The sequence below is a fragment of the Lynx rufus genome, unplaced genomic scaffold (assembly GCF_022079265.1).
Source record: "Lynx rufus isolate CCGP_SWC_20201006 ecotype Redwood Valley unplaced genomic scaffold, mLynRuf1.p SCAF_1, whole genome shotgun sequence".
In the NCBI taxonomy this organism is placed as follows: domain Eukaryota; kingdom Metazoa; phylum Chordata; class Mammalia; order Carnivora; family Felidae; genus Lynx; species Lynx rufus.
The window spans coordinates 83,076,200-83,101,536 of NW_025814823.1; the positions used below are offsets into that span (position 1 = coordinate 83,076,200).

Genomic DNA, 25,337 nt, shown 5'->3' on the forward strand with positions numbered 1-25,337 from the left:
GGGAGGGGCAGAGAGAGAGGGAGACACAGAATCGGAAACAGGCTTCAGGCTCTGAGCCATCAGCCCAGAGCCTGACGCGGGGCTCGAACTCACAGACTGCGAGATCGTGACCTGGCTGAAGTCGGACGCTTAACCGACTGCGCCACCCAGGCGCCCCTTCTCCTTCCTTCTTGAGGAATGGTTTAGCCAGAAAAATTTTTGGTTGACAGTGTTTCTCTTTTAAAGCTTTAAATATGTCATATAATAAAGGGATAGGGTTATATGCTTCATTTGTTGTAACCCTTGCAAGCCTTCATCCTGACTTCATCAGGTATATTATCCTATGTTTTTGTGGTTTCTGAGACATTTGTTCAGAGTATTATTAACAAAGTATTGTACAGAAATGAATTTTCCTGGCACCTGAAATGGTTCCTTAAACACCAACTTTTTTTCTTAATCTAACATGTATTCCATATAGTTCTACCTTAAGAAGCTAAGGCAAAAAATAAATAAATAAATAAATAAATAAATAAATAAATAAATAAATAAATAAATAAAAATAAAATAAAATAAAATAAAATAAAATAAAATAAAATAAAATAAAATAAAATAAAAATGGCTCTCATTTCCTGAGGTCTAACTCCAGGAGGTCTTTAAAGTAAGTTGCCTGGGGGGCTCAGTTGGGTAAGCGTCCAACTTCCACTCAGGTCATGGTCTCACAGTTTGTGGGTTTGAGCCCTGCATCAGGCTGTGCTGACAGCTCAGAGCCTGGAGCCTGCTTGGGATTCTGTTCTCTCTCTCCCCCTCTCTCTGCCCCTCCCCCACTCGTGCTCTGTCTCAAAAATTAACATTGAAAAAAATAAAAATAAGACTGTACATTTGAGGAATTTGAGTGCAGCTATAGATGCTTCCAAGGCCCAGCATCCTAGCTATTGTGTGTTTCAGCTTATGACAGCGAATGTCAGTTTAGTGCAGTCATGCACTTAGGTCGTGAGTTACCTGCTGCTCTTCAGACTCAATAGTGTGGTTCTGAGTTTTCATCTTTCTATTTAATGGCTTTTTTTTAATCTCTTCTCTATCAGGATCACATGTGCCTATTGTTATGCCTCCCCTCTTTAGCTGAGGCTGGAAAATCAAATGACTGAACTTAAAATAGTAATTTTTAAAATAGGTAAAAATGTAGGTATTAATACTTTTTTCAAGTTTATTTTGCCTTCCAGATAAAATATTTCTTCCTGTAATTTCTTCATTGATCACATGGTATGTTTTTTTAAGTTTCCGAAAAAGCAAACTCCTGATAAATGAGCCTAATTACCATATTGACAGTGCTTTAAGAAATGAAAGGCAAAATCCAAGCTGTTTTTCAGGTCAGCAGTCTAGTACCAATGTTTAGGCTTCAGAGAGTATCAAAGAAAGGTAATGTGTAATTGTACTGTCAAGTAGTTTTCTATACCACCCAATATTTTACTCTCATAATGATGCATGGTTTACTAAAAAGGCATCCTTCTTGCCAACTTTAAAGTGATCATGCTGTCATTTTCAAAGGGATATGGGAGTGTTATGGTCACCTGCTGCTTTAAACCAGTGCCATTTACCAATTAGATGTGCTCCCAAGTAAAATGTAGCCTTTCCTGTGACAAGCATTCACCCCAGGATCAGATTCATGTGTGGCAAAGCAAAGTTACCTACTTTATTCACTCTGACATTTGGAGATTATTTTCTTTTATTGTCTGTAGTTCTGTGTGTATGTAAAACAATGTAAAAGAAAACGTATATAACAGGCTTGGCAGTATGTAGGAATCTAGACTTTCTTTGTGATGTACTTATTTTTTCATATAAAATCTTAAGCTATTTTGCAAGTGTATTTCATTCACTGTATCTTGAAATTTGTACTATAAGATTTTTTAATTTACAGAATAATTTCATAGTCATACCTGAATTCTAAAATTGTGTCATTTTTGTGAAACCATTTCTGAGAACCTTATTTGTTAATAACAGGAAGTAAAGAATCCGAGGAGTCTTTAAAAATTGACCATGGTGGCTGTTGGCTAGGGGAAAAAAAAAACATTTGGGCATTTTGCTGTCCAGATTGCAGTACACATACAGCAAACATGTGAGTGCCTGTAGGTGCCACCTACAGGCCTGGACTGGGCACAGAGTTGGATAAAGACATAGTTCCTGCCTAAGTGAAGGCACAGTTCTAGGTTGTTAGGGAATATTCAGCATTGAAACAATGTAGTAACTAGCAAATGGAGGTATGCTTGAATTTCTGGGGATCTTGAATCACTTTGGCTGGGAAGATGTTGGGTTGGGATGAGAAAGACTTCAGGAACGTCCTTCAGGATAGGACATTCCAGGCCGAAGCCATAGCATAAACCGTGGCTTCACTACGGGGGCACAGTATGGACACAGGAATACCACAAAGCGTTGCACATGACTTGGGCCTAATGAGAACTCCCTTTCTGAAGACAGGAGTTCTTTTCTCCATTTGACAATTTTGCTTTTTGGCCTAGTATAGATGTGAGTAGGTTTGTGGTATGAGGTTTAGAATCCTTATCTCAATTTAAAAACCTCACCAAAGAGCAAAAGATATTTAGATGACTGTTGTCAACCTGAAAATAAAGAGCCACAATGAGAGGCAAATGAGTATTTATTTGGGACCAAAGAGTTGCAGTTTCGGGAGCACCGATTCAGGAAAGCAAGGTGGTTTTCATGAGGAAAACAAAGGGAGGTGCAATGACATGATTTAAGGGAGAAATTTTTTTTCTATGGGTGTTTTAACAGGCTAGGCTACTCTGGGTTATATACTGACTGAGTGCTGATTCTGTCTTCAGAAAGTCCACAACCACCAGACTTGTGATCCGGATGTCTGTTCTGCTGACTTTTCAAACAGTTGCTTAAAACAACTGCCGTTTTACCCAGTGCAAAGGTTTTGACCCAGTTCAAAGGTGAGTATGGCAGTTTCTCTCCACTGGCCACTCAGACTCGATTTTAAAATGGCTCCAGTAATGCCAGTTTTTCAGTTGGTTAGTCTGAATAATATCAAGAAATTAGAAAAGTAAAGACCTGCAAATAGATTGAGAGCAGTTTTTTAAAAGTTCAAATATGTGCTCTGTAAAGACTGCTGAAACATTCCAATTTTTCAAATGAATGGTTTTCACGTTTTTCAACATCAGCCCCTTCTGCATCTACCTCCTTTCCGTCTTTTGTATTAAAAGATTTTATTTTTTAATTTTTTTGACATTTATTTACTTTTGATAGAGACAGAGCACAAGTCAGGGAGGGGAAGAGAGAGGAGGAAGCACAGAATCCAAAGCAGGCTCCAGGCTCCAAGCTGTCGGCACAGAGCCCAACACAGGGCTCGAACTCACAAACCAGCAGATCAAGACCTGAGCCAAAGTCGGACTCCTAACCAACTGAGCCACCCAGGCGCCCCTGTATTAAACGATTTTAGGTGGCAACCATATTTTCCTTCTTTTTATCACAGGTTATACCATCAGAGCTTTTGATCAGCATACCTAAACTGTCTGTACGGAGTTGATTTGAGACCAGAAAAAAAGAAAAAAAAAAAAACCGTTGGAGCCAGGGTGGGCAACCTTATCATAGGTGTGTTTCTAACAGGATTCCTTTAGATTTATGAAATATTGACAACTGCTCCTTGCCCCCTTCATGGGGTTTTAGAAAACTGCTTTGGAACTGCTTTTTGAGTCTTGGCTCATTTAAAAGTCACATTCCTAGTGTGTTCATTGGTAGCGAGTAGTTTAAGGATAAAGCACTAGAATTAGGCCTGGACTTACCTCCAGTATCTGACAGTGACTCCCTTCATCTCGGTTTGTGCTCGGAAGTTCTTGGGAGAAAGATGCTATGAATGACAAATACAGCCAAGGTAATTAAAAAATAGAAAATATGAAAAAACGTGGCATTTAAAAATGAAGACCTGATGGGGCACCCAGGTGGCTCAGTCAACTAAGCATCCACTTCAGCTCACGTCACGATCTCGAGGTTTGTGGGTTCAAGCCCCGCGTTGGGCTCTGTGCTGACAGCTCAGAACCTGGAGCCTGCTTTGGATTCTGTGTCTGCCTCTCTCTTTGCCCCTCCTCCATTCGTGCTCTGTCTCCCTCTCTCAAAAATAAACATCAAAACAAAACTGAAGACCTTCCATACATTCTAATCTGAAGTGCTACTGCCTCTTAAGTTCATAAAAGAAAAATATATGAACGAGAACCTGGCTTGGTTGCTGTCCCATTAATAGCTTCGAACAGTTGTGTAAAAATTGCTGCAAATCCTTCAGGCCCCGTTTTGTGGGTGCCCTGGGTCTGAGCAAGGCACTCGCCCCTAGAATGCGGGGCTCAGAGACGAATAAACCCTTTTTCTGAGCCGGCCACTTTCTGCTTCCAATTGCGGCGCATTTATTCTCCTCCGTATGGGGAAGCCATTTGTGCTGTTTGCCAACCCCTCCGTTCTTCTTAAGTGCTGTTCTCTGAAAAAAGGTTCAGATTTCCTTGGAAAATAAAATAGCTGTAAATACGTTGTGAAGCACGTGTATGTAATTGTCAGGAACACTTAGCCAAACGTGCTCTGGTCCCTAATTTCCCGCCGACTGGCTACTGGGAGAGGCCTTTCGACCCCTTGCCGTCCCAGACCTACCCGGGCTGCCAGGGCCCACCTCTGCTTTACGTCCCGCGGCACTACCAGGTTGAGTCCCCTGGGACAGAAGGATGCCATGCTGGACGTGGAGCACCATGGGTCGGGGGAGCGAGGGGAGGGAGAAGGGGCGGTGTCGTCCCAGTTCTCGCGAGGTTTTGCCCTGGGAGGGAGGCAGAGACGGTTCCGCGGCGGGTGCGAGATGCGCTCAGAGAAGGAGGGGGCCGGAGGCCCAGGGGCTGCCGTTGCTGCGCGGGGCCCGAGCGGGAGGGAGAAGCCGTCGGCCGTGGAAGTCCAGTTCCGCCGGGAGTCGCCGCGGCGAGAACCCGAGGCGCCACCAGCCTCGTTCTTCGTTTGCGGGGACGGCATTTGCAAACATCGCGAGGAAAAGAAAACGGTCCTGAGCAAGGTGGGGAAGGGGCGGGACAGATAAGCCTCGCGAGAGGAGGAAGGTCTTCAACAGGAGAGGCGAGGTCGTCCTGCAAACCTCGCGAGGAGAAGAGGGATGCTCTTCAGCGTGGCGGGGGTGGGGCCAATGGTTGGGGGGGGTCTCGAGGGGTGGGGCTAAGAAAGGTGGGTGGGCGGAGGCGAGGGGCTGCGGGAACGGGGTTGGGCAGGTAAACCTCGCGAGAAGAGGGATGGTCTGAGCGAAGACGGGGTGGGCTCAGGGTTTGGAGTGGTGGGAGGAGGTGATGCCACGCGCGGCGTGTTCTGGGAGCGCGGGTCGGGGCTGGGCCAGCCGCTTCAGCACCGCGGACAGCGGCTGGGGGAGGCGGGGACCACGTGCAGCTGGAACCGTTTCCCGTTCCGCCAAACGCGGCCTTTTCTGGTATGGAAGGAGGAAGAAGAGTGCGTTCAGCCTGTGTTGTTTCCGATTGGGGCTGCCACGCTGAGATGCTGGGCCACGGGGAGGCTCTGTCCTCGGCCCGGGCGATGCGAGGGGGCGGCTCGGCGAGGGTCCGGTCCTGTCCAGGGAGGGCGGCGGGAGGATACTGCGGGCAGGGGCGACAAGTGCGCATCGCAGGCGGAGGTCCCTTGGCAGGAAGAACAGGTGCACCGCCGGGCTGTTAGAATTGCTGTTGCTCTGCGTGCAGGGAGAATGTAGGCGGAGGTTTTATTTTTCAACTCGGGCATGGACAGTAAGCGTCATGCCAAGAGTTGTCTGGATTCCTGAAAAGGAGCTGCTTTATGCACCCCTTTTTCTGACCTTACTGATTCCGTTTAGATTAGTCAGCCCTCATTACCCTTTTGACAGCCATGTTCTCCATGCATGTATTTCTTAGCTTTTCCTAAAATGTGTGTTTCTGCTGGACTCCTGGTTGAGATCTCCTTCTGAACCAAAACACAGGTGACATTCAAATTATTGAGGCAATGATAGTGAAACAAAACCCACCCAGAGTCCTTTCTACAGGTGGTCATCCGGCGGCTTCCTCCCAGCCTCACCAAGGAGCAGCTGGAAGAGCAGCTACACCCACTGCCGGCACATGATTACTTTGAGTTCTTTACTGCCGATTTCAGGTGAGAAGCTGCTTACCAACATTAAGAAGCTGGGAGGTCTTGTCACTTGATGAGAGATTAAGATTATTATAGATGACGAAAGCTATGTTTATTTCCATCTTCTTTCTTACATGTACTCAGAAATCAGTGCAGACCTTTATTTCTGCAAATTGTTTCCAAGTAGGCAGATCATTACATTCTACTAGCACCACCATAGTCCAAAGAGAACAAACACCAGAGACAGAAACAATATTCCAGCCCCCAGAAACCGACTTGTGCTCCCTTAAATCACTAAGACCCCTGTCCCCACCTCACACCTGCCAGGTTATATCTTTTTTGATTCTCTTTCACTTCTTGGTAGTAAGGTGGCTCTGACAACACTTTCACACTTCCAGATCTTCTTTTTTTTTTTTTTTCAACGTTTATTTATTTTTGGGACAGAGAGAGACAGAGCATGAACGGGGGAGGGGCAGAGAGAGAGGGAGACACAGAATCGGAAACAGGCTCCAGGCTCTGAGCCATCAGCCCAGAGCCTGACGCGGGGCTCGAACTCACGGACCGCGAGATCGTGACCTGGCTGAAGTCGGACGCTTAACCGACTGCGCCACCCAGGCGCCCCCAGATCTTCTTTTTATTAACAATGAAAGAGCAGACCTCATGTTAGACCTTCAACGGGTGATAGTTCAGCTAGAATTTTGTGATTTTTCACTGTTTTTATTATTACCTTTATTATCATTATTATCCTTTTTATCTTCAGTGTCATGAATGTCATGAGTTTGTTATGGTAGCCATGTAAACTTTCCTTCTGAATAAATACATTTAAGTTAAAAATGCCAGTCCATTCAAAGAAAAATATCACAGGTAAATATAGATTTGGTTTTAAAAAAATAGATGATTTTCAAATGACTAACGTTTAAGAAAACTGGTACCATTAAAGGACACCTGGCACCGGACTCAGAGTGACTCAGGTTGAATCATAGTCCTATCTTTAACTAGCTGCACCTTTTGCACATACTGAATTTCTCTGGGCCTCAGTGTTCATGTCTGTGAAATGGGGTTGAAAGTTCCTGCCTATGAAGGAAATTGGTAGTTGTGAGATCAAGGAGAAAGAGTTAGTTCTTCTATAGTCCCCATACCATGTGCTACAATTAATATCCCTTTAAAATACGTAAAAATGGTCATCAGTGAAGAATATCTTGTAAATATAACGTTTTCAACTGTGAATGAATCATGATTAGGTTGTATTACATCATTGTATGTACTAAGGAAAACCTTTAAATAACTTTGCCTGTGATTTTTCAACCTCGGAAGACCATTATTTTAACCCTGGTTTTGTGTAATAGAGAGACTTACCTTAAGTGTCTTTCCCAAGTTATTAAAAAGATCTCGGGTAATGTTTTGTTTATTTTTGTTTTTTTTGTTTTTTTGCTAAAGAATACCCATATTATTGTAATTAAAAGAGAAGTGATTCTTTGGCATAAAGGTTTTATTTGAAATAGTTTGTTGCATCTAGAAAAGGAAAAGAAAATCAAAATTAAAGAAGCCTTGCATTTTTTTGCTAACAGTTTTCACTGTTATCTTTTATTTCAGTCTTTATCCTCATCTCTACTCAAGAGCATACATTAATTTTAGAAATCCTGATGACATCCTTCTTTTTAGAGATCGTTTTGATGGATATATCTTCATTGACAGTAAAGGTTCGATTGTTGGCTTTTTAAACTATTATAATCTCTAACTACATTAATTATGTTTTGCTGGAATGTTTGTGAACTGTAATTAAGTTCTCAGATACCGACTTAAAATAAGTTCATAAATTTTTATTGTGTTACTGTGGTTATGTGCTTGTGTTGAAAATTGAAATTATGTGTAAACCAAAGAACTCCAAGTCTTTGTAATCTATTTATGTATTATCAGAGAGTGAAGTTTTTCATATAAATGAGTTTCCTGGATAAGTGAGCTTCACTTTCTTATGTACCAAAACTGAATTGCTTTGTTCATATTCAATATAAGTCTTTTAAATTATATTATTTACTTATATCTATGTCTTAAACAGAGAACTTTTTATAATCATACATTTCTGGATTATGTCATGGGGGAAGGGGATTGTAGTAACGAACATCACTTTCTCACTGTTGAACAGCTGCCCGCTGAGACAGCTCTGTACTTTGGGGTCCTCCCTTTGTCCTCCTTTCCTGTCAGACTGTCAACTGTTGTGTCCACTGCAATCAAGTCTGTACACCTGTATCAGCATATTCTCTGTACACCTTTCACCAGCCAGCCTCCTCCCACTTCACCCACCGCACTATGATAAGTGTTTTCTTCTCCACTGAGAGGGAGCAAGAAACCCTCAAAGAGTGACTAGGCCAAGAGATTCTTTTCTTTGAGCAAAAACAAATTTAATGCTTGAACTATTTGACATTTGTGTTAAATGCTTGTTTATTCAAGTGCCTTTTTCCTTTAGTTTTTAAAAAGTTATGGTAAGATACACAAAACTAGATTTACCATCTTAGTCTTTCCTGAGTGCACAGTTCAGTAGTGTTAAGTACATTCACACTGTTGTGCAGCCCACTTCCAGAACTCTTTTCACCTTGTAAAACAAAAACTCTGTACCTGTTAGATAACTCCCCTCTCCTCCCCCATCCCCAGCCCCTGGCATCCACCTTTCTGTGTTTTGTTTCTATGAATTTACTACTCTGCATACCTCCTATAAGTGGAATCTTACAGTATTTCTCTGTTTGTGCCTGGCTTACTTCATGTAGCCTGGTGTCCTCAGTGTTCACCCATGTTGTAGCAGGTGTCAGAATTTCCTTTTTAAGGCTGAGTAATATTCGGCTGTGTGTGTGCCACATTTTGTTTATCCATTTTTCAGTGGACCCTTGGGTTGCTTCCAGCTCTTTGTTGTGAACTGTGCTGCTGTGAACATGGTGTGCAAGTATCTCTTGGACACCCAGCTTTCAGTTTTTTTGGGTGGATACCATTGTGGGATTGTTAGATCATATTATAATTATAGTATTAATTTTTTGAGGAACTGCCCTACTGTTTTCTGTAGAGGCTGCTTCATTTTCTCTTCCTGCTGATAGTGCACAGGGTTCCAGTTTTTCCATATCCTTGCCAGCAATTGTTGTTTTTTGGGGTTTTTTGGTAACAGACATCCTAGCGGGTATGAGGCACTATCTCATTGTGATTTTGATTTGCATTTCCCTAATGCTTAGTGATGTCGGCATCTTTTTGTGTGTTTGCTGATGTCTTCTTTGGAGGAAGAGAAATGGAGGGATGTTCAATTTCTTTGCCCATTTTTAAATTGAGTTGTTTCTTGTTAAATTGTAAAATTTTTGTTAATATATTACAGATCTTAACCCCTCATTGGATATATGATTTTTTTCCCATTCCAGAGGTAGTCTTTATATTCTGTTGATGTTTCAGTGCTTGCTTTGGCAGCACATATACTAAATTCTGTTGATGTTTCTAATGTGATGTCCAGTTTTTCTTTCTTTATTTTAGTTGCCTGTACTTTTGGTGTCATATCTAAGAAGTCATTGCCAAATCTAATGTCAAGCTTTTACTCCATGTTTTCTGCCAAGGGTTTTATAGTTTTAAGTGTCATGTTTAGGTCTTTGATCCATTTTCAGCTAACTTTTGTCTGTGATACTAGGTAAGAGTTCAACTTCATTCTTTTGCATGTGGTTATCCAGTTTTTCCAGCACTATTTGTTAAAGAAGATTGTCATTTCCCCATTGAATGTCCTCTTCCCAATTTCCCCATTAGAGAGAGAGCATGTGTAAGTGAGGAAGAGGGGCAGGGAGGGGAGAGAGAGAGAGAGAGAGAGAGAAAGAAAGAAAGAGAGAGAGAGAGAGAGAGAGAGAGAGAGAGAATGAGAATGAGAGAATGAGAATCTGGAGCAGGCTCCATGCTCAACAGAGCCCAAGGTGGGGCTTGATTCCACAACTCTGGAATCATGACCTGAGCCAAAATCAAGAGTCAGATGCTCACTGACTGAACCACTCAGGTGCCCCAATACCATACTGTTTTGATTACTGTAGGTTTGTAATAAGCTTTGAAATCAGAAAGTGTGTCAACTCCTATTTAATAACTATCTATGTCCCAGGCATTGTTGATGGAGCAGTGAATGAGACATTGTTCCTCTCTGTCCAAAGCCCTGCTCTCCTCCTGGTTCTTGACTTTCTCCTGGATAGTTAGGGTTAGCATCGAAATATGTTTCAGATAATAAGAGTTGCAATATCATAGTCACGTGACCATTCCTGACGAGGCTGAAGGTGATTACTCAGTGAATTTAGTACCAACATGAAAGTGTTCCATCTGTTGATTAAGTGTATAGCAGGTTATCTTGGTGAACATTTCTTGGTATGTTTTTCCCCCCCGCACATAATGACCAAGTCAGTTTCTCATGGCTTTCATTGTAAACATTCCTGTTTGAAGCAAACCCTGTCTGATTATTGTGCACACCCTTCGAAGCCCCTCTTTTAGTCAAGTGTCTCTTGTAAGCAGAGTAATTCCCTTGAACTCACATAACAGATTGATAATGGAATTAACCTTTTAAAATCAGAAGAAATTTAAATGTGACTAAGAAATGTATTTAAAGGTACTCCACGATAAACTCTTCAGTGGGAAAGAGAGGGTTTATTAACATTGAGTTAATGTAAAATTCACCATTTGATGAATTTTGAATGCATTCAGTTTTGTAACCACTACTAACACATGAAAAATCATTTTATTTGATAAATAAATGCTCGTCCTTTGTTCATGTCTGGAGTTTGACATGCTAAGGTTGTGGTTGCTCGAAGTATAGTTAAAACAGTTAACATTGTCATTGTTATACACGGTCTTTAAGAAAGCAAACGTTATTTACTAAAATGAATGTAGTGGAATTTCAGAATGGCTTTTGCAATTTGTTTCTAATACAGGCCTAGAATATCCTGCAGTGGTAGAGTTTGCCCCATTCCAGAAGATAGCCAAAAAGAAGCTAAAGAAAAAAGATGCCAAAACCGGAAGCATTGAAGATGGTGAGTCCTTTTACAAAGGCTGAATTAGGAAACTGCCAAATCAAATACACTGATCAGATATAATTCGTCTACCAGATATGGGGAGGAGCATGTTTATTTTCCATTTTTCTTTTTAAATTTACAGATCCGGAATACAAGAAGTTTTTGGAAACTTACTGTGTGGAGGAAGAGAAAACGAATGCCAATCCTGAAACTCTTCTGGGAGACATGGAGGCAAAGACAAGAGAGCTTATTGGTCTGTTTGCTCATTTCTTCTCTTTGTTGAGACGTGTACTTACAAAGCTTGTATTTCTTTTTCATGAGTATTTAAAAATACACGCTCATGACAGGCTTGGCAGGAGTGTAGGATGTTTTCCAGTTGTAACAAAAGGATGGCAACCAGTGAAAATATTTCTGCGTGTCTGTTGATGGAGAGCACCAGAACTTCCAGTCATAGGCGTTTTGTTGACAGTTATGATGCTTCCAGACGAGCAGTAAAGAAGACCGTGGAGTGCTCTGTGCCTGCTACATCAGGGAGGGAGTGCTGTGTCTCAAGATTGAAGTCAGTCATCTTTCTCAAGAGCAGTCCTAGAGATGAGATGCTTTGCCCAAGTGTGAGGCCATGTTGTTACTGTTCAGAAAATACCAAGCACTCTGAGAGAGCAAGCAGACAAGTGGATAAACCCAGCCGGAGCACAGAGTCTGCTTTGAATCAGGCTTCAGCCCTTTTTTGCAAGCAGCATATTTTAGAAATGGCTATCTCCTGGTGGCAGGTTGTAAACTTACCTGGTGTCTCCCTTGCTGTCTGCTCCCACTCGCCCCTGCTCTCCTATCCCTCTCTGTGGCTGTGTCCCACTTGCCCATCAAGATGTCTAGAACGGGATGATTGCCCTGTTAATAATTTACATTTTTATTTACTCATCTCTCCCCACCCTCCCCCCCAGTAGAACCGTATTTTCATATTGGTGGTCCCAGTAGTACATGGTTAGACAAGGTTAGGTATTCAGTAAATGTTTGTTGAGGAAAGTAGTAAGAGAGGTTAACATTTGAAATGGTCTTCATTAGTCAAGTAATGAAGGTTTATGTTTTGTAACAGCTGATTTAATGTGTGGCTCAAAAGATTTTTAATCACTAAAGCAAATATTTGTAAAGATGTGCTTAGGGTACATTTGCTCATTTTTGGTTAGCACATGTTGACTGGGAGTAGGGAGTGAGCATGGCCACGGCCATCACGTAGCTGCCCTGCTCATGGGCAAGACTGCAGTAAACGCCCGAAAAATAACCAGGCTTCAAGCCAGGGCATCTTCATGGGGCAGTGCCACAATGTGGTGAAATAATCCTGAGTGGGAAAGGCCCTCTGAGTCCACATTTGAGCTGAGAGAAGCCATGCTAAGAGGCGGGAGAAGAGGGGACTAGAGATGAGAGCTGGGAGCTGAGCTGCGGGCCCATAGGAGTGGGATACGTGCCTGTGTGCTTGGTACACAGGTGGGCCTCAGGCGGAGTGGCTGGAGAGGCAGGTGAGTGAGAAGTTCGGAGTTTATTGGAGAGACAGCTGGAGACCATTGAGGGGGTGGCGTGGCTTGATTAGTTCTCCCTGTCGCTCCATACATGATGGATTGTGGATGCCCTGAGGAGACATTGGGCTTCCAGTGTGGAGGCTTTGCTCCAGTCCAGGGAGGGCTGCTTGTGCTAGCCAGCAGAGTCCACATAAGCTCTGGTGGATTGGGTGTGGGAAGAAAGGAAACAGAAAGAATCCAGGCCCCCAGGAGTTTTACCCAAACAGATCAGTGGATGGGGGCACCATCACTGACCTGGGGCAAACTGGGAAAGGAAACTTACTGGAGGCAAATCGAGATCTCACTGTAGAGCATGTTAAATTTAGGAAGAGCTTAGAAAAGAAGCAAATTAAAAATTTACAGGACTTGCCCTGCCCCCCACCCCCCCACTATCATTTCTTTCCTACTTTGCTATAAAAGCCCTTGTACAGGGTACCCACAGAAAAGGACCAGGAGCTTCCACTGGTGGATAGTTTTGAGGCAGGCCTTGGTGGCCAGACACACACCATCCAGCTGCTCCAGCTACCCTCCCACACAAGGGGGACATCCTTTCCCATTCCCAGCCCCTCACCTTGTTCCTGGTGCACAGTAGGTGATCATAGTGTTTTGCTGAATGAGTAAGTGTGATTCAGAATCTGTGCCCATTGAAGTTTGGATCTTAATCAGGCAATTCATGGCAGATTACCTTTTTCTTTTCTTCGATTTTGGCCTTCAGTGGACTCTTATGATCTAGTCTGAGCAATGAGGGTTAAATGGAAATATTAAATCCCTCTGAAGTTGCAGGTTAGTGTGGTGGCATGGCAGGGTCTGTGGAGCGGACAGACCTGGGCTCAGGTTCCAGCCCCTAAGACTTAGCAGCTGTGTGGCCACACCTGAGCCTCAGCATCCCTGCTGCCAGGTGGTGGTGACAGTGCCTAGGATGGAACAGCTCTCTGTGAGTGGTGAGAGTCATGCTGTTGGATAAGTTAGTCTTATATTACATGGCCATGCACCTTGTTTAACAAATGATACATTTCTGTGGTTTGTAAAGCACTTTCTTATCCAGGGTCTCATGTACCCTTCATATCGATCCTTTGGGGTAACAAGGGAGGTGTTTGTAGAAGGGGGAAGGCAGGTGGGATCTCGGTGTTAGCTCCTCCACCTACCCAGGGAGATCTTGGTCCTGCTCTTTGCTGACAAGTCCAGAACTCCCATGGTGAAGAGCAGATCCTCCCTATTTGAGGTGATTGCCTATTACAAAGGGCATTGGCTGTGCTCATCCTGAGCCAGAGTTCATGGTTAACACAGGAGCCACCCAGGGAGGAAATGGGCTCCTCTTGGCCCCTGTACTTATGATGAAACGTGGGCATTTGCACAGCCCTGAATCCAGGGCAGAGCTTTCTTGGCAGAAGCCATTGGTATATTATGTTGCGGTGTTCAGGAGTCCTTAATTCCAAAGTAAGAACCCCTGCCCAGGGGCTTTCTTGTAGAATTTATGATTAATTCCTGATCCTTAGAATTCTGGAAATGTATGTCTTGGCCAGCCTTCAAGTGCGTCCAGGGATTCTTTCTTCCCTCACTTAATCTTAGATCTTGAAAGAGCTGTAGCATAGACCCAAACCATCTTCTGCCTTCCCACCTGCATCCACAGCCACTGCCATAGGGAACACATGCTTCTCAGAAGCAATCCCTTTGAGAGGCTATGCCAGGAGGCCTGCCACAAATGGGCACCAAATTTCAGGTTAGGTCAGACAGGTCCAGGGCATGAAAACTGAGGATCAGGTTTGAGTTTATGGAGAGGTTCATTCCTGGGTGGCTAGTGCTGCTTAGATAAAGTGCCATGGGGTGGGGGGGGGGGGGGGGCGGGGGCAGTGTCACTGTCTAAACTTTACACCTGGTTATTCTGGTTTGTAGAGTGTATATCATGAGAAATCACAAGAATCCACATTGCTTAAAATCATTGTCTAGAGAACAGAAAAGGAAGAAACTCCCAGAATATATGTTGAATCAGTGAATCTATAAGCGGGCTATGTAATGTTTTAAAATATCCGCAAAAATGCGAAGATACTTGGGTGCCTGGGTGGCTCAGTCAGTTAAGCGTCTGATTCTTGATTTTGGCTCAAGTCATGATCTCACGGTTTGTGAGTTTGAGCCCTGTGTTGGGCTCTATGCTGACAGCATGGAGCCTGCTTGGGATTCTCTCTCTCCCTCTCTCTCTCTCTCTCTCTCTCTGCCCACCCTCCTCCCCCGCCCCCAGTAAATAAACTTAAAAAAAATAATGTGAAGATACTCATAGCATTCAGGAAGTCTAATCCATTGTACTCATTTTTCTTTTTTGCTTTTATGGCGTCTTTGTGAGTAACATGAAGCCTCCCTTAAGAATCAGGAGTTCGTTGCCTACTGTGTGTAGAGTTGTCAGTACCTCCAGATGATGTGATTTTATAGTGATGGAATAGGAATTTCTCCAGGTACAATGTGTGCACATCTAAATTGTATTCGTTTATTTATTATAAATATTTTATTTTTAAGTAATCTCTGCACTCAACGTGGGGCTCAAATTTCCAACCCCCAAATCAAGAGTTGCACGCTATGCCTACTGAGCCAGCCTGATTAGTTAAGGATTAAATTGAAAACAAGTATTTAAAATAAAGGAAAGAAATCATATTTTAGAGTTAAATACTACATTACAATTTTTGTGTTTTAGCTAGAAGAACCACACCTCTTTTGGAATATATTAGAAATAGAAAATTAGAGAAGCAGGTAGGTTGACCTTTTTACCTGATAAATATCCTTCCTGTCTCTGCCACATTCGTGCAGACAATTTATACACATGCTTTTCCACGTCTTCAGAGGATTCGAGAAGAGAAGCGAGAAGAGCGAAGGAGGAGGGAGCTGGAGAAGAAGCGCTTACGGGAAGAAGAAAAGAGAAAAAAGAGAGATGAGGAGAGGTGTAAGAGAAAAGAAGCAGACAAACAGAAGAGAACAGCAGAGAGAGAAGTAAGGATTAAGGTAATCTTGAGGGGACCTCTCCTTTCGTTTTTCCAAAAGTAGTTCTGCTACAGGCATGCCTTTTAGGTGTTTAGCTCTTGCTACTTGTAAGGAAACTTTCAGTTAGCCTTGTCTCTTACTATTACAGTTCCATTTCTCTGCGATACAGCAGTGGTTCTCAAACTGTGTTCCCTGAGCCCTGGGGGTTCCTTGGGCATGCTGTGGGGGAGGTGGAGAAGGACCACCCAGCGGAGCCCCACACTTACATGTCAGAGTTGGGGCTTCTGCTTACGTTTCCATCAGAGAGAAGACTTCCTGACTAAAACGTACATGTTTGGAAACCACTGGCCCCATGTGCACTGGCCTTTCTAGATGAGGGCTCACTCCTGGTGTTGGGTGTTACCATTTTCTTTGCAGGAGCAGCAATGTTTCTACTCTCTTGCCCAATTTCTCCTTTGACTGATGCATTCATCTGGAAGGATGGCTTCATGCACAGAAGGAGGTCTTTCCAGTGTAAAATATGTTGCCCCAGTTTGAGCCAGCCCTTACTTCTTAGTCTTCTGCTCAGATGACCTTACTAACCCTAGACTTCAACCTAATGTGCACCTCCCCTCATTGCACAAAGTGTTTGAGATGCTTTATAGGGATTCATTAAAATTATATCAGAAAAAGAAAGAAAAGATCAGGACTTGGGGGAAGATAGAGTAGAAAGGGAAAGGATGGGGAAGAGATCATAGTCACCATAATTGAGCAATATACTGGTTTCTGGTATGCTTGATCAGAAACAGTGTCATTATCCATGAAGGAAAAATAGGCCAGTTCTTTAAGGAAGGTGAGGCTTTTTCTAGGCTTTTGCTTCTAAATCAGTTTCTCCTGTAGGTGGTCACATGGGGCTCACTGGCTGAAGGGAACAATTTCTTCACAAAACTTGTACAAAAACACACAACCGTGTGTATCCTTGAGGCCTGGCTAGGTTTGCTGCAGGAACAGGTAGCCTCACACCAGTTCACGCAAGGAGTCTGTTGGTGGTGGGCTGTGGCTGTCGGTCACCGCTTACCGTTACTGCCCAGGACCCGGCGACCAAGGCTGCACATTGGCATTTGCTTCCACAGCCCTTATGACCAGGCAGGAACGTGTGATGCTGCAGGTCGTATGCCCATGTTTCTCTTCTGCCCACGTTTCACTGGCCAAAGCAAGTCACACGGCGGTACCTAACCTCAGGTTGGGGGCATGTTTAGGAAGCACCAGGAGGAGAACCAGAAGTATCTGATGAACAGCACTAAGGAGTAATTTCCAAAGACTGTTTCTTCAGGTGTCTCTCTTGAAGTTTAAAGGCAGTGCGGGGCGCCTGGGTGGCCCAGTCGGTTAAGCATCCAACTTCAGCTCAGGTCACGATCTCGCAGTCTGTGAGTTCGAGCCCCGCGTCAGGGTCTGGGCTGATGGCTCAGAGCCTGGAGCCTGCTTCCGATTCTGTGTCTCCTTCTCTCTCTGCCCCTCCCCCGTTCATGCTCTGTCTCTCTCTGTCCCAAAAATAAATAAACGTTAAAAAAAAATTTTTTTTAAATAAAGGCAGTGTTGAAAACCTTATCTAGATGAAAGGTGTGGGGCAGGTCATGTCCCTCGAGCACATTTGCTGCAAAGACAGCACCTGGATGGGCAAGATGAGTGGGGAACTGATTGTCCCACAGAAAGTATCTCCTAATCTGATAGCATTGATGAAATTGAGGAACCCAGCCAAGACTATCAAATAAACACGGTTCATTCCCCCCTCCGTCAGCAAGGACATAGCAAAACCAGGGTATTCCTCAGGAAACAACTCTGAGGTCATGTTTTTCATTCGTCCTTGTAGTTTTAGTGAACACACAAGTCTCCCAACAAAATTGTAGCAGATAGACTTCCTGTAACAAACTTTTCATCTCCAACAGCATAAATCAACAGCCCTGGAAAGGTAATCAATAAAATTAAACCTTAATATTACAGAGAAACCTTAAGCATTAATCCTGACAGAAATTCAGTTCTGTCATGGCCAGGCACCGAATAGATATACGTTTAATAGAAATTTTGTGGCCACCGATGTGGAAATATTATCTAACCTTCTCATTTATCTTTCTAAACACGGAATCATAGCTAACCCAGTGCCTAATCTTTACACTCCAAAAGTACTTTTGTCAGTAACGCTGAGAGTTTTTCAGGAATAATGACACTTGTAGCTTATAATTTCAGTTTTAATTTTAAGTAAGGCTTAAAGTATTTGGAATATAGCATTCATTTTACTTTTACATTTTAAATTACGGAATTAGGAGCGCCTGGGTGGCTCAGTCGGTTGAGCATCCGACTTTGGCACAGGTCATGATATCACAGTTCGTGAGTCTGAGCCCTGCCTCGGGCTCTGTGCTAATAGCTCAGAGCCTGGAGCCTGCTTCGAATTCTGTATCTCCCTCTCTATCTGCCCCTCCTCCGCTCACACTCTCTCTCTCTCTCTTTCTCTCTCAAAAATAAATAAGCATCAAAAAAAAATTTACAAAAAAAATAAATTATGGAATTAGAGTCCGAAATAAGTCAAAGAAATAAAAAACAAAATTATACCACTGAAAGTAAACATATGTTCCTTCCTGTAGAAAAAAATAAGTCAAAACATAAAGAAAGCAAGAGAAAGGGTTATTCTTGTTCAAATCTGGGAAAACAAAATCTTGGTGGCAGGTTAGACCACAATGGCATAGGTAATCAACAGCCTGTGTCCTTAGGGGAGTGTCTGGTGTCTAGACCTGATTACACACAGCCACGCCCAAGGTTTGCCTTTAATGAGCATCTGTGCTCATTTTCAGGATTTCTGACTTAAGAATCATTTGGAGAGTTAAAATTCTTTTGTAACCTGAAAAATAAAATCAGTGAAGAAATGCTAAAAGAGTTTATCAATATCATAAAAATACAGATGCAGAGAGATATCCTCAGGCTATTTTTAACATAAAGGAAACTGATACAAGGAAAGCAACCCAGCTGTTTTTATTTTCCTCTGAGGACTCTAAAACTAGGTGATGAGCTTAAGCTGAAGTAGGAAGTTAGAGATACAATACAAAGTTACAAATACAATTCCTGAGTACACAAATTGTGGACAATAGATGACATTAGTTGTGTGATCTTTTCTACAAAGCTTATTAAAAACCAAGGTGGACTGCGTGGAAGCACGCAAGACCTGGCCTCTGTTCCTCCTCCCCCTCCCTCTTCCCTCCCCCGCCTCCCTCTTCCCCTCTCCTTCCTCCTCCCTCCATCTTCCTGCTTCCTCTCCCCTCCCTCCCTCTTCCCTCCCCCACCTCCCTGAATCTCCTGCCTCTCTGTCTCCTCCTCCCTCTGGTTTCACCTTAGGCCTCTGCTTGCTTCCTTCTACTGGGAGTTTCCCCCAAGACTTACAGTTTCTCTTAAGTGTCTCGTTCTCATTATCTGGTCTCTATTCATGTCTAACCTCCACAGAGAGTCCCTCCATGACCCCCTTGAGAACCCATTCCTGCTCTTACTCTCACCCCACATCTCTCTGGGGATTTGTGTGTGTGTGTGTGTGTGTGTGTGTGTGTGTGTGTGTGTGTTTTCTGTTCTATTAGTTGTTTGTAGCATTTCACGCCATCTAAGATTATCTGGTTCACTTTTTCTATTTTGTCACCGCGTACACTGTTCTCCCCCTCCCCCCCATGGCCACCACTGCCTCAGCTAGAATGTACTGTGGATTCCTTCACCGTGGGCACTTGTCTCTTACTCACAACTGTATTCCTAACACCTGACACAAGGACTTTTTCCCTAGTTCTGGCACATAGCTCCTAAAACCCTTGCAACCCCTGGAGTGATAAGAGCATCTTCTCTGTGCCAGTGAGGTGACAGGTGGCTGAGGCCTTGGTAGCTTCAGGATAAGAGCTGATTGTCAGAAAGACTGGGTGTGATTAGAGGGTTGGAACACTCAGCCAGCCCTGTGACCTCAAGAGATGGGAGAGGGCTGGAGATTGAATTCAGTCCCCAGCCACCAATGATTTAATCATTTGTAGACATGTAGTGGAGCCTCCATAGAGTTCCCTAAAGTATGGGGTCCAGAGAGCATCCAAGCTGGTGAACACATCAAGGTGCAGGAGGGTTCTGCTGATGGAGAGGGCCTGGAGGCTCTGAGCCATTCCCCCGTACCTTGCACGGAACACCTCTTTGATCTAGCCGTCCCTGCACTGTGTCCTTTGTAATAATCCAGTGACCTAGTCTAGCTGTCCCTGCAGTGTCCTTTGTAATAATCCAGTGACCTGGTTCCTGTATTGTGTCCTTTGTAATAATCCAGTGACCTAGTGTAGCCGTCCCTGCACTGTGTCCTTTGTAATAATCCAGTGACCTAGTTCCTGTGAAGTTTTGCTGAGTTCCACAAGTTGTTCTCATTCAAGAACCCCTGAATATATAGCCAGTCAGTCATAGGTGCTAGTGGCAACTTGGGACTTTTGACTGGCATCTGAAGTGGGAACAGTTTTGTGGGGTGTGACATTAATTGCAACTAGGTGGTGTCAAAACTGAAATGAATTGTAGGATACCAGTCCGTGTTGAGAGTTGGAGAAATGGTTTTGGAAAAGACACCACACATTTGGTTTCAGAAGTATTGCAAGTAAAAACGATTCGTAGGTGCACTAAATTATTCATTGGATGGATGGGCAGGAACATAAACTGTTGTACTTCCCTGTGGTTTACTTCTAGGACCAGCATGTAATGCTTTTTTAGTTAAAAATGTGTCAATAGATATGTGAAAGAAAATGTGTCAATTCATAGAGCCCACAGACAGGAGAAGACTATGTAAGGTACTGCAACTTCCAGTGCTTGGCCTCACATTTTACCTGTTTTATTCTTAAATGAACTCATGTAGTTGAAACTTATCTGTGTGTCATTTTGCTGTAGTGCAATTTAAAATACGTTCACTTTTTCTTTTTTTTTTTTTAATTTTTTTTTTCAACGTTTATTTATTTTTGGGACAGAGAGAGACAGAGCATGAACGGGGGAGGGGCAGAGAGAGAGGGAGACACAGAATCGGAAACAGGCTCCAGGCTCTGAGCCATCAGCCCAGAGCCCGACGCGGGGCTCGAACTCCCGGACCGCGAGATCGTGACCTGGCTGAAGTCGGACGCTTAACCGACTGCGCCACCCAGGCGCCCCTACGTTCACTTTTTCAAGTTAGAAAAAAATTCTCAGAAGTGTACCTTCTGTTTTTGTTTATAAACTGACTTGCCTGTGGCAGTTGAATTTCAAAGAGTAAACTACACAGAGAACAGCGAGGAGGGCCCAAATTCCACGACAGCCGCCTGCTCAGGCTGATTCAAGAAAGAGTAGGAAGTGTTCTGAAAAGTCTAAACTATTCTAAAAGTCATCAGTATAACGCAGCATTTTAAACAATGCTTTTTTTTTCCTCGTTACAAAAGCAATACTTGTTAATTTTGGAAAAAAACAGAACTTGTTGATACAAGAAAAGAAGATCATTTCAGTCCCACCACCTGGACACCACTGTTAACAGCGTTGCCAGCCTTACAGCTGTTGTTGTGTGTGTGTAAACATAGAGACCAGGTCGTTCAGTTCAGTAGCATTCTTTTGTTGTGTCAGCATGCGTGTCTTCTCACATCAGCCGTCCTAAATCGTTGTTCATAACGATGGTATTTCGTTGACTGACTGTTCCCGTATTTAACCAAAAACCTGGTTGCTGCACCTTTAGCTTACATTTTTTGCTATTCAAACACTTGTGCTCAATGTTGCTTTATGTTTTTAATTTTTTTTTAAAACAGCTTCGTTTATACCATATTCTAAAAGTGATATTTTACTGACATTATAATTTCTTAGCTTCTTAAGAAACCAGAAAAGGGAGAGGAACCAACCACTGAGAAGCCAAAAAAAAGAGGAGAGGAAATGGATACTAGAGATGGAGAACAGGAGTCCTGTCCTGGCTGTGCTGTCCGGAAACCCATGCCCTTGGGGAGCTCGCTGGAGGAGCCCAGGGAAAAGTGAGCCTGTGACTGTCACTGTGTCAGAGTCGTATGTGTCCTTTATCGTATTTCAAACTGTTTGTGGAATCGGGTTTTACCAAGATAATGCTTGCCCACATCCTTATTTCTTCTGGGTCACGCTAGGGGCTTGGTAAATGCATTTCGTCTGCAGCCTCAAGTCTGTCTTCAAAGCAGGAACATGTCCTGCTTCCAGTTCCTTAGCCGTTCCTGTCCTTGCTCCCTTTGGATTCCTGTTATCACTCTTTGGGTCTTCAGGATCTCCTTCCCAGTCTTGTCCAAGTGCTAGGATTCCTGTGTTGGTGTTACCATCCCTGTGGCCCTCCCGTGGAATCTGACCAGCAGCTGCGTGGATCCCAGTATTGCGCTAGCCCTGCCTGTCTCAGGCTAGGGGTCCTTGGGGCATGTACTTCTCTGCGTGCTTGTGACATGCAGCTCACGAAAGGAGCTTGAGCAGGGCTTGTGTGGAATGGGACAGACACTGTCTTTGCATGGGGGCCAGAGAGACCCGCCAGAACCTTGTCAGGTAGGAGCCCCTCCCTCTTGCCCCTGAGCCTCCTCAGGGTTTGGTCACCTCCCCACAGTCAGTGGGGCCACGTGTGTCTGGGCTTCTTGTTCCCCTGGCCCAGGGCTCCTGCTCGTGCACTGCATCTGGACACCCATGGAGCTTCCTGGATCCCAGGGCTGCTCTGCTTCCAAGGGGTCCAGAAGTGAATTTGCACTTGGATGTGAGATGGCAGGGTTGTGGGGTTAGGCTGCCATTTGCCCAGAAACATACCAGTCACAATGAATTCTTACTGTCTTTCTTATATAAAGAGTTGTGATAAAAAAAATTTTTTCCCTCTTTTTGGGGATTCCAGTTTATTGCTCAGTTTATGAAATTAATTTATGCATGATTATTAAATCTGTGATCTGTTAGGACTGTAGTTTCTGTTATATGTGTTTGTATTATTATCGCTTATGATATAGCAGTGCCTTTCGTCATGTTTCTGGCATGAATTCTCACTTTGCTTATAGATCTTTTTCTCCCCAGCAGTCCTGCTGCTTCTGTTTTGTGGGAAGTCAAAAATAGTGTGTGAGGACTTTTGCCTGTTGGTTGTGGACTTTAAGAAGCAAAGGAGCTAAGGAGCCACTTATTTATTTACTATTCATTTAAGAGTTTGATATATGTATAAAATTAGTAAATTTCAATTAATTGTAGCTACGCTTGAAGCAGAAACAAGGCTGTCAGTATCAGCTCTGTGTCATGATGAATGTATACCTGGGGCCCTAGGAAAGTCACTTGACCACTTTGGTCTCCGGTACTCTATCTGTAAAGGGGGTTGTTAGTCTACTTTGGGGGGTTACTAAGAGTTAGAAAAGTAAGTATACATAGTTCCTTACCACAGTGCCTATTCCTACGTGTCATTCAAGTTTAACAGTAGATACTGTCGTTACCATTGTCAGTTCATCTTTTAGCAGTTTTTTATTGAATGCCTATTACGTGCCCACTTGGCAGCGTGGTGATGTGCAGACTGAGGCATTCCCTGCCTCTTCTGGAACTTGCGGTATGGACAGGCAGACAGGTTCTCATCAAGCAGTATGCCTGAGGTGACTGATAATTTGAATTGAATCACAGGTCACAGAATGAGAGCAATGAAGAGCAAAGGGAGTTGGACCGAAGATGCAGAGAAAAAGACCCTGAAACACAAAGATGCCACTTGGATGACAGTAGAAAGCAGAGAGCTCACTGTGAGTTTGACACATTTTCGCGGAGAAATGAGGAGGAGCTGAGATGGGGGAAAGGAGGCCCCCCCGACAGAGGGAAGAAGGGGAGCCAGGACAGTGGCAACGCTGTGGAGGCAGCAGAGCGGCCCGGGAAAGAGCAGAGGAGTGAAGGTGGCCCAGCAGCCAAAACGGAGCGCCCAGGAAACAAGGTTCTTCTGCTTGTTTGGGATCATCTTTCATTCATCAGCCGTAAAAGCACAAACAGCACATCTGCGGCTTTATGCCTGCTTTATCAGACGGAAGTTGTTTTAGTTAGCCCAAAGAGAGAAATCTGTGTAGGTGTCGGGGACTTAGGGTCACGCACTCTGCCAGTGGGAAGTCTGCCCCCACTGGGTCCTGTGCTCTTAGGGAGTGCACTGCCCTGACAGTTTGCATTTCATGACGCTTCAGGGAGCTTTCTTTTACGTGATTAACAATGTAGTGATTATTAGTAGATAGTCAAATGGCTCATAAATACTCATCAGTTAGGTGTGCACAGTCGACACACGGCTTTCCTTTCTTTTTTCTTTTTTTTTTTCCCCAGAAGTTTGAGGTTAACTTTTACTCAGATCACATTGTTGTAGAGAAGCACTATTAATGGGGTCCCCTCCCTATAGGGCCAGGCCCCGTGGTGCCAGTGAGTCCCCCACAGCCTGGTCGCCCAGTGTCCAAGGGGAACACCCTCGTCCCACCCCATTCCCAACCTCGACAGGGACACTGTCTGCTGTCTGCATGGTTTTGTCATTGCTATATAAGTGCTATGTAAGTGGAAGCATACAGTGTGTGACCTGAGACTGTTTTTCTCACTCAGATCTGCCTTCTCTTCCAGTCACCCAGGGTGTTGCTGGTATTAGTGATGTTGATTTTTAAAATGTTTCCAGGGCAGGCAAAACCACAGGCAAGAGGAGAGCCTTCTTCACCCCTGGCTAATCACATCTGTGTCACCCAGGAGTTTCTCTAGTTTCCTTAATCTCAGGTACACCAGAATAGCCATGGGTCTTTTTGGTGGGAGGTGTTTATACGAACACTTGTTTTCAGCTCCCTTTTTTTGTAGCAGCAGTGAGCCCAGCTTTAGGCGTTGGGAGTCCTCTCCATGAACTCTGTGATGCTGTGGTGGAAATGAGGCGCCTTGTGCATAATGGCTCCTCCTTACGAGGCCTGGCAGGTTACGATGTTCTTTCAGTATCAGTGTTGACCCCTATCTGTGCACACCAGTGCTGCCCTGGTGAGAGCAGGACCATGTGTGTTGGCCCGGGCAGGAGGTGGCATGTGAACCCTGCCCTTCTCTCTGCACCCATGGGGCCTGCCGAGGCCTTTGCCACTCTCCTCCCTGGCCAGGCTTCCACCGGGGAAAAGGGCTGCTAAGTGCCCTGGCAGTGACTGTGGGGCCCTGCAGAAACACCTCCCCAGATATGCCCACCCAAGCTGCCCTGTCCTTGGGCCCCCAGGTGGCCACGGAGGCTTCCTTGAGGGGCTGGAAGCTCCCCTGAGCTGGGGTTTGGTTGTTCCTCCTCTCCGTCAGAGCAGAGCTACCTGGCTTCTGCTGTTCTGTCCTTCCCTGGCCTCACTGTGCTGATATCTGGAAACAGTTCCGTAGTGTCTTACTCACGTTGCTCAACCATCATTGCGTTTCTCCACCTCTAAGACTTGAATCAGATGATGGGTTGGTGTTTCCTATGAAGGGGCAGTTCAGGAATAACCCACATAGAAATCACTCATTACAGACATCAGTAATTATTTAGTTCATGGCCCTAAAAAGCCGCCTCTGAGGGGCCATGCCTTGCTTTTTCTCAGGCCACATGTTCATCCTGCCTGGTAATTTAGAGGGGCTGAAATGTGTAAGTCTTCACCTCTGCCTGGGAGGGCAGACGCCGTGGTTCTGCTGGTTCTAGGGAGATCTGGGTTTGCACAGTAACCTTTTCCCAGATACTAATTTTTACCTTTTT

At 44.2% G+C, this 25,337-nt stretch overlaps 2 protein-coding genes across 5 annotated transcripts in view; both read left to right on the forward strand.

Annotated features, from left to right (window-relative positions):
- Nucleotides 1-6,105, forward strand: part of CDC16 (cell division cycle 16) — a 46,951-nt gene extending 40,846 nt beyond the window's left edge. Inside the window, exons 18-19 of one of the 2 annotated variants that reach the window (XR_006962566.1) lie at nt 2,814-2,927; nt 6,035-6,105. Coding sequence is in view for 1 of the 2 variants with exons in the window: in XM_047082146.1 (XP_046938102.1) it covers nt 2,814-2,839 (26 nt within the window). In the remaining variant the exon portion in view is untranslated. Of the gene's footprint in view, nt 1-2,813; nt 2,972-6,034 lie in introns of those variants that run through there. The other variant, XM_047082146.1, reaches the window with a different exon arrangement.
- The window catches only part of UPF3A (UPF3A regulator of nonsense mediated mRNA decay), a 30,230-nt gene continuing 9,649 nt past the window's right edge, over nt 4,757-25,337 (forward strand). The window contains exons 1-9 of one of the 3 annotated variants that reach the window (XM_047082160.1): nt 4,767-5,032; nt 6,035-6,141; nt 7,711-7,817; nt 11,043-11,141; nt 11,266-11,376; nt 15,360-15,415; nt 15,506-15,664; nt 21,485-21,645; nt 23,264-23,561. In XM_047082160.1, the coding sequence (XP_046938116.1) occupies nt 4,826-5,032; nt 6,035-6,141; nt 7,711-7,817; nt 11,043-11,141; nt 11,266-11,376; nt 15,360-15,415; nt 15,506-15,664; nt 21,485-21,645; nt 23,264-23,561 (1,305 nt within the window). In that variant the 5' untranslated portion in view covers nt 4,767-4,825. Of the gene's footprint in view, nt 5,033-6,034; nt 6,142-7,710; nt 7,818-11,042; nt 11,142-11,265; nt 11,377-15,359; nt 15,416-15,472; nt 15,667-21,484; nt 21,646-23,263; nt 23,562-25,337 lie in introns of those variants that run through there. The other 2 variants (XM_047082154.1, XM_047082159.1) reach the window with 2 other exon arrangements.